The following is an 8,466-nucleotide window of genomic DNA, read 5'->3' on the forward strand; positions in this document are numbered from 1 at the left end:
ATGAGTGACATCCGGCACTCGCTGCTGCGGCGGGACGCGCTGAGCGCCGCCAAGGAGGTGCTGTACCACCTGGACATCTACTTCAGCAGCCAGCTGCAGAGCGCCCCGCTGCCCCTCGTCGACAAGGGCCCCGCCGAGCTCCTGGAGGAGTTCCTCTTCCAGGTCCCCAAAGAGCGCGGCGCTCCGCCCAAGGTGGGCCCCGACGGTGGGGCGGTTGGGGGGGCGAGGCATTGAGGGGCCCTGAGAGTCCGGACGGGGTCCCCGGGGGCTGGTGGAGGCTGAGGCCCGGAGGAAGCCGAGCAGGCCCGGGGGGCTGGCGACGTAAGGCCAGACAGCACCCTGGGAGGCCGGACGCAGCCCCGGGGAGTGGCTATGGAGGCCAAGGCCCCAAGAGCTCGACAGGGTCCCTGGGGGGGCTGCTGCTGGAGCCTGAGGCCTTAGAAGGACAGGACGGGGTCCCTGGGGGCTGCTGTTGGAGGCCAGGTCTCCAGGAGCAAAGGACGGGGTCCCTGGGGTGCTGGGGCCAAGTTGATTTTTTTGGCAGGGAGGCCTTCAGACAGGGTCCCGGGAAGGTGTGCTGGGCCTCAAGGCCTCTGGAGGCTGCCCACAGCCTCACAGTTCGAGTGGGCTGCTTGGCCCAGCTGTGATCACCCCCGCAGGTACCCGGTGGTGCCCTTAGGGCTGTTATTTGCAGAGGGAGGAAATGTTTTTCACCCCGGTATTGCTCTTCTTATAAGGAATAAATGCCCTTCATTACGTCCGTCACGGCCCTCTACGACCTCTCTTCAGGTATGTGTTCCCGAGCAGTCTCATCCTTCAGTTTGTGGGCAGCACTTGCAGGTGCAGCAAGCACCGGCCTTGGGTATCCAGGTGTTCAAATACAACCTAGAGCTTTTCAGTGTAACTAGGCAAATTCAGTGGCAGTTCAGGAAGTTTAAATATGTGCTGTGCACAAAGATTGAGTTCCTAACTTCTGAGGGAAGCTCTTAGCCTTTACTATTCCTGTCTCACCAAAGCAGCTCTCAATTCTTCAAGAGCCCCAGTGTATTTTGCAGCTTTGCTTTTGTTTTCTTTCAGAGATTGAATTCACTTCAGGAACTTCAGCTCCTTGAGATCATGTGCAATTATTTCCAAGAGCAAACCAAGGATTCGGTCCGGCAGATCATTTTCTCGTCTCTCTTCAGCCCTCAAGGAAACAAAGCAGATGACAGCAGGATGGCTTTACTAGGAAAGCTGGTTTCCATGGCAGTGGCTGTGTGCAGGGTTCCTGTTCTGGAGTGTGCTGCCTTCTGGCTGCAGGTACAGCTTCTGTGCAGGCAGGGAAGGAGCGAGGGAGTGTGCCACGATGGATACGGGTGAACGGGGCAGAGTGTCACCTAAGAGTTCCTGGCTGCTGCAGCTATGGTCAGCCAGTGCCTGTGCTCGCGTCCATCCCTTTGCTCCAGTGTAGAGATAGACTGTGCTGGGAGGGAAGGGTGGGAGAAGGCAGACCAGTACCATTTCTGTGGGGTCCCTCCTTTTCCCACCTGGTGAGCCTTGGTAGAGGAGGAGGATATGTAACCTGGATAGCAAAAGAAGGTGTAGTTTTTTGCAGGTCACAGCTCTTAAGTGACGTGAGAATTGCACAGTATTTTTTTTACATTAAAGATGTCAAGTGTAGCTGAGCGGTTACTGAACTAGTTGCTCTGGTACTGAACTTGTTGAACTATGGAACTGTGTTGTGGAAGTAGTAAAAAAAATTCAACCTAAGTCAAAATATTCATGTAAAAGGTTTTAGTTTTAAACTACAGCTATTGTAAAGATGAGATATCACCCTCTGTTTTAATATTGTGAAATAGTAATTTTATTTCTGTCTGAGTGGATCTTTGATAGGCAGAGAGAGAGAGAGAAAACACGCTTTAGTTTTGGGAAAGTGGAAACACAAATGTTGGAACAGCAAAGTGGCTGGGTGATGCGGGCAGGCACAGCGTTTAGGCAGCGCAAACTTTAAAGTCAGCTCTGTAGAACTTTCTGTGACTGGGTTTAATCCACTTCTTCCTCGTGTGCTGTCCCACACCCCTGCAGCGAACCCCTGCTGTGTACTGCGTGAGGCTAGCCCGAGCCTTGGTGGATGACTACTGCAACTTGGTGCCAGGGTCCATCCAGACGCTGAAGCAGATATTCAGTGCCAGTCCTCGCTTCTGCTGCCAGTTCATTACATCCGTCACGGCCCTCTACGACCTCTCTTCAGGTTTGTGTTCCCGAGCTGTGTCTTTCAACATTAGTGCAGTATAGCAACACAAAGTAACTGCTGCAAGCGAATTAACTGCTGAAATTCTAAAAATGCTTGTTACCGTGTAATTATTGCCAGAAGCAGCTCAGGGGTGTGGCTATTGCCTCGTCTCTCACTGGCTTGAGAATAAAAAATAACCACTCGGTGGCTGAAGAGAGAGTCTTTGCTGGAGAAGCAGCCAGGTAACGTGTGGCACAAAGGGCAGCATCCTTCTCGGAGGGCAAAGGACACGGGGACCTGATTGATTGAGCAGCACTAGGAGTGAAAGCTGGTCTGCCTGGGTGGGGCAGTTGGACCTCCCTGTTGTGTGTCACTGACCCAGCAGATAGACTCGGGGCTGTGTGTCAGTCCGATTCCTTCCAAACAGGAGAGAAACACAAATTCTGACTGTTTGCAAGCTGGAGCAGGATTTCTGTTGAGCAGTGATGAGAAACACAACGAGCAGCGTACCTCCGGTGCGCTCCTTAATGGTATGTGTGACCGTGTGATAGGACCTGTCTCAGGTGGTTGTTGCTCAGATGCTGGAAACATGTCGGTGTCTAAAATAAGATTGATTTACCTTTACTCAGCAAGAGAGAGCGAGCTCATGGTAGACTAGGGAATAACCATACACTAAATACCAACATCATATGTAACCCAAAAAAGCAAATACTAGTTGTTATTGACAAAGGAAATGCACGGTCTTCTCCAGAGAAGCAGCTTGGCGTTAGTGAGAGAGAGGTACAGGCTTAGATTATTTTTAAAACGTATTTGGTAGAGCTTTTAGCATATTCTTCCTCAGTATTTTATATCTGTTTGGTGCAACCACTTGGAAGTTCATCCAACGAAATAAAAGATCTGTCACAAAGGAAATAACATGAATTATAGGAAGTAATTTTTTTAAATTCCTTAGTTTATTTGAGGTGTTATCAGTGACACAAGAAAAGGAAGCTTGCTGTTCAAAGGACGATCTGTAACTGGGCAGTCTCCATGTCCTGAGGACAGGGATCAGTCACACAGACGTCAGTATCTGTGATACTTGGAGGTCTCAGAAGAGCTAAAAAGTGGAACATGCCAATTCTGTATCCAGTGCCCATTAGTAATTCTGTAGCCTAGATGATTTGTCCTGTTAAGTCATTTCGGGTACAAAAGACCTGACTAGATAGTTCTGTGCTGAGCCCTTTGACACTGGACACAACTCGCCACGAAAGCACGTCGCTCAGCCCGGTAGCCTGCCCCTGTGGCAGGGCGATGCACAATTACTGGGCAGTCAGTGTTCCTCTGGTCTGTAGTCAAGCTGCCATTCATGACCACCTTTCACTTCTTACTTGAACCTTTACATAATCTTGTAACCATTTACCTGGCACTTGATCATGTTGTTGCATTAAGCTTTTTCCACAAGACATTCTTGTTTAGGTAAGTCTTAAAGGAAATTAGTTGAATGATTGGGGTGAAGAGGAAGAAGTGCCAACAAGTTTTTCTTGTTCCCTTGCCCATTGTACTTCTAGTGGCGAGGGATAAACGGAGACTGAGTTTAGAGAAAAAGTGAGCAGATGATTGGTGGGAGAGAAGAAAATGACAAAAGCAGCTTTGCTGGGAAAGAGAATAAATATCGGCCTCTGGTGGTGTCTTCGGAATAGGTGAAGTCGACAGGAACGTGGTTGTCTTCCCTGGGACAAACGAGTGTTTACCTTTGGTGTCTTGAAAAGAACAGCAGAGTTGGGGAGTTTCTGAAATTGCACTTGTGACAGTGCAGGAAGGGGGTGTGAGAGATTAATTAAAGACTGCTGTTCTGTGCTTCAGTGCTTACCCAACAATAAATTTCCTGTCTTCAGATGACCTCATCCCTCCTTCGGATCTGCTCGAGTTGATTGTTTCCTGGATCTTTGAAGACCCTCGTTTGATCCTCATCACCTTTCTAAACACTCCTATTGCAGCCAACCTGCCAATAGGGTTTTTAGAGCTCACCCCGCTGACTGGACTGATCCGTTGGTGTGTGAAGGCCCCCTTGGCTTACAAGAGGACGAAGAAAGCCTCTCTCTCGAATGGACATCCTCCCAGCAAAATTGCCAAGGACTCGCCCTCAGGAGAAGATAAAGATTGCCACCAGCTGTATTCGAAACTGCACCTAAGTGTCCTGCAGGTTCTTATGATGCTTCAGGGGCATTTAACGGAGAAGAACCTTTATGGGCGCCTGGGGCTGATTCCCTTTGACCACGTGGTTCCGCTTGTTGAGGAAATTAACAGACTCTCTGACGAACTCAATCCTCTTAATGCGTCCAAAGAGATCGAACTGGCTCTAGACAGACTGGCTCAGGCCTTGCAAGTGGCCATGGCATCGGGAGCACTCCTGTGCACTAGAGGTAGGTCGTCAGTGGGGCTAGCAGAGACCCTGGCGTGGGATTCCTTTCCTGCAGTGTGCAGAAGTTGTGAGAGGGAGTTTTGGGGTGAGGGGAGTAAAGATCAACATGTTCACAGCAGAAGGAGGAGTTTGCCGCTCTTAGGAAGTGATAGTGCAGGAAATAGGTCAGGAAAAATAACTGAATGGGCAGTAAGAAAGGAGAAATCATTGATGCAGGTGACTGGTGCGTTGCTTTGCAGAGCTGAAGAATTGGTCTTTGACCCTGCAGCCTGCACAAGGGAGTTATATCTGGGTGTCCAGCACAGGGACAAATCTGACCCCCTCAGAATTGCTTGTAGCTATTTAAAAAGCACTGTTTAGTTGTGTTTCTCTGAGTTTACCTGCTGGAGGAGAGTCCGTGAGGCAGATAAACCCATGGGGTGGGTATGCTGGACAAGGAATTTGAAACGCCAACAAAACCTCTTCATCTGGAACTTCTGGGCCTTCAGCTCTCCTGTGATGAGACCTCATTACAGTGTGTACGATATCAGTTAAACTTGGCACAGAAGCCTGCGAACAGGGCTTTCGTCTGGCTGTCCTGTCTCCAAAACCCGTGCTTCCCAGAAGAGCTGCAGAGATGGAAAAGGGAAGTGCCTCAGCACAGCGCAGGGTCAGACAGATGGACTGTTTTCTCGACACATTCTCTTGAAAACAGGTGACGTTCAGGCGACCATAAGGCTTAAAGCTCCCCGACAGCTGGGAGAGTTAGTGCAGATGCTGGCTGCAGAGCGCGGCCTCTGCCTAAGCTGGCGCTCTGGCTGAACCAGTGCTGCTGGTCAAATCTCAATGTTCTTTCTAATCTGTTATAAACTAGCTCTGGGTGTAATAGGAACAAGCAGAAAAGTGGAGGTGTTTGGCTTATTTCAGCTGTGTTTTTTCTTAGCTGTTTACCTAGTACACTCAGCATTTGCTCTTACTCTAGAAGTGGAAGGTAATTCACTGTAAGCAGCTGCTGAAATACCAGTTATTTCAGTATTTTGGGAGTCAAAGGCAGGAGTTTGTCCTCAAGCTATTCCTGAAAGGACTCTAGCAGCAGGATATGTTGTTAAATACCTTGGTTCTAGCTATTCTGCTTTAGCAGAAGTTTGGAGATGGTAAGAAAGGTGCAATTTCTAGTTGATAGACCTCAGCAAAAAAAACCCCGACCCTTTCTTTATGCTAGCACTGCTTAAAAAAACCCCAAACCAACAAACTAACAGGAAACAGGAATTGGGTAAGCTTTGTGTGATGCCTGTCTCGTCATGAATACCATATTCAGTGGGCAGAGTCATACTTGTGTTTCCCATGTCTCTGTTACTACTTGTTAGGGTATTGCTGTCGCAAATTCTACAGCAAGGCTCGGTCTGCCTTGAAATGAAGCAGCATTTCCCATATGGCGGCACAGGTTAAAGTCAAAGTGTCTGGTGTGGAAAGCTGAGGTAATAACTGGTGAGATGGAGAAACATTATCTCTCCTAAGGAAAATTTTTGGCCTGAGAATGGGATTCTGGACCTGTTGATGACTGGGGCTTTTTCGGTAATCTCATCTTCCTGGAAAGCAGAGCGGAGAGGAAAATTGCTCTAATTTCTGCTTTACCTTTATCGTTATGTCTTCTGTCCTCTTTCAGATGACTTGAGAACTGTGTGCTCCAGGCTACCACATAACAAGTAAGAGACCTTTCTACAGCTGTGCTGGTTTTGGTGCATATTCTAAGACATGAACTTGAAGGCTGCTGAGGCAAAATCTCCTCTAAAAACTTATGTTCGCTTTCTGGAAGTTGGCCTTTATTCGCACATAGTTTAGCACGAGGGTAAAGGTGACACACAGTGCTGGCTACTTCCTCCCTTAAAAAAAAAAAAGGGAAAGAGGGAAAAAAGACCCCAAATCTTCATTTGAAGGCATAATTGAATCACTGCCCTCTTGCCTCGCAGCAGCGCTGTGTGTTGGTTATGAATTGTTCTTCAAGCCAGGTCCTTGCGGGCTGGCAAGAGCCACGACAAAAGCCTTCTCTAAACAATCCTCACGCTTGTCTGAATTTCTCTCCACAGCCTGCTCCAGCTGGTGATTTCGGGTCCAGTCCAGCAACCGACCCACAGCGCTCTGCCACCAGGATTTTACCCTCATATCCATACTCCTCCTCTGGGCTACCCCGCACATGCCGCGCACCCTGCGCTCCCGGCTCACCCCGCACTCCCGGCTCACCCTGTACAAACATTTATACCAGGAATGACATTCCCCTACCGACCTATTCGCTAAAATGCTGAGACTGTAGAGTGTACCTGGTTTCCCTTAGTTTGAGGAAGCCTTGCAGATGAAACCAAATGTCTTGGGAACCACATTTTCCTCTTTTTGGTGTAAAACTGAGCGGTGCCCGCGTGAGGGATCCGCCCTTCGGCGGAGGAGGCGGCGCAGACGGGTAGGCTGCAGTCGGTTTGGATGTGGGATGCAGATCCTAAGGCAGAGCGTAGGGACGAAAGGAGGGGCTGGGAAGAGGCAACAGAAACTCCAAACCTCTGCAGTGTGTGGAAATTTTTTTGATCCACATAGTTTCATAGAATCACCAAGGGTGTGATCTTTCTCAGTCGTGTTTTTCAGTAGCCCTCGTCTGGTGAGCCCAGCTGGGAGGGCCAGAAGGAAAGGCGTGAGGTTTTTCAAGCTCGTCCACTCCAGCCTGCTCGTTTCTTTGTAAATGTTTGTATCTATAGCTACAGAGTATGTGTACACTGTATATTTTTGGAACACAAATGTTTGTTTCAGAAGCACAAGGTAGAGTAAAGCAGCACTTCCTATTAAAGGAAACAATTTAAGAAGCATAAAATAATTCTGCCGCTCTGTCTTTCAGACAGCAATTAGAAGGTCCAACTCGTTAGAGCTGCTAGGGAGGGAACAAAACCCCACCGTGGCTGCAGAAACCCGTCATCCTCCAGGCTCAGGAAATTCTCTCTTTACACGCCTCAATCTGTGACTCATGAAACTTTGGGGGGGGAGATCTGGAGCGCTTAATTAATGCCCACTGAGCACTGGCCAGAGGCTGGCTGCGGCGTGCCAGCCGGCTCCGGGGAGGTGCAGGCGGGTGCCGGAGCGTCCCAGGAAGGGCAGCAGGAGTCACCGCTGTTGGCTCTACAGCGAAACGCGCTGTCTGGCCCCTTCGGTTGAGCTCCTCTCCTTGTGCTGGGATGCCCTGAGCCCTCTGCTGGGTGAAAAAGCAAGGAAGAAGGGTCCTTTCTGTTCATTAGTGACGTCAGTACAAAGCCCTCCACTGCTGTCAGAGGAAAGGGGGCTGTGGTTACCTGGCTGCAAAAATGGGACATATTAGATGGAAGCTGTGAAAATCTAATTCGAATGAAACAGATGAGAAGGAAACTGTGTTTGCCCTATTCTGGAACGGGCAGGTAAATAATAATAGTATTATAATAATATGCTTTAACTTTTGGTCAGCCTTGAAGTGATCAGCTGGTTGGACTGGGTAGGTCCCTTCCAACTGAAATATCCTGCTCTTCCCCCTGCTCTTCCCCCTGCTCTTCCCCCTGCTCTTCCCCCTGCTCTTCCCCCTGCTCTTCCCCCTGCTCTTCCCCCTGCTCTTCCCCCTGCTCTTCCCCCTGCTCTTCCCCCTGCTCTTCCCCCTGCTCTTCCCCCTGCTCTTCCCCCTGCTCTTCCCCCTGCTCTTCCCCCTGCTCTTCCCCCTGCTCTTCCCCCTGCTCTTCCCCCTGCTCTTCCCCCTGCTCTTCCCCCTGCTCTTCCCCCTGCTCTTCCCCCTGCTCTTCCCCCTGCTCTTCCCCCTGCTCTTCCCCCTGCTCTTCCCCCTGCTCTTCCCCCTTCAACGACAAGCAAAAAC

At 49.7% G+C, this 8,466-nt stretch overlaps 1 protein-coding gene across 2 annotated transcripts; it reads left to right on the forward strand.

The window, feature by feature from the left end:
- Positions 1-7,463, forward strand: INTS15 (integrator complex subunit 15). Of its 2 annotated transcripts, XM_086473076.1 has the most exons (7): positions 1-205; positions 1,136-1,299; positions 2,065-2,230; positions 4,087-4,147; positions 4,382-4,614; positions 6,259-6,298; positions 6,680-7,463. In XM_086473076.1, exons 1-7 carry the CDS (start codon positions 1-3, stop codon positions 6,885-6,887), a joined length of 1,077 nt encoding a protein of 358 aa, XP_086329202.1. In that variant the 3' UTR covers positions 6,888-7,463. The 2 variants fall into 2 exon arrangements, with proteins under 2 accessions (XP_086329202.1, XP_009947479.2); XM_009949177.2 differs by having other exon boundaries at positions 1-192; positions 1,078-1,299; positions 4,087-4,614.
- The last annotated feature ends 1,003 nt before the right edge of the window (positions 7,464-8,466 follow it).

The sequence above is a fragment of the Leptosomus discolor genome, chromosome 14 (genome assembly GCF_034619465.1).
Source record: "Leptosomus discolor isolate bLepDis1 chromosome 14, bLepDis1.hap2, whole genome shotgun sequence".
NCBI classification, from domain to species: domain Eukaryota; kingdom Metazoa; phylum Chordata; class Aves; order Leptosomiformes; family Leptosomidae; genus Leptosomus; species Leptosomus discolor.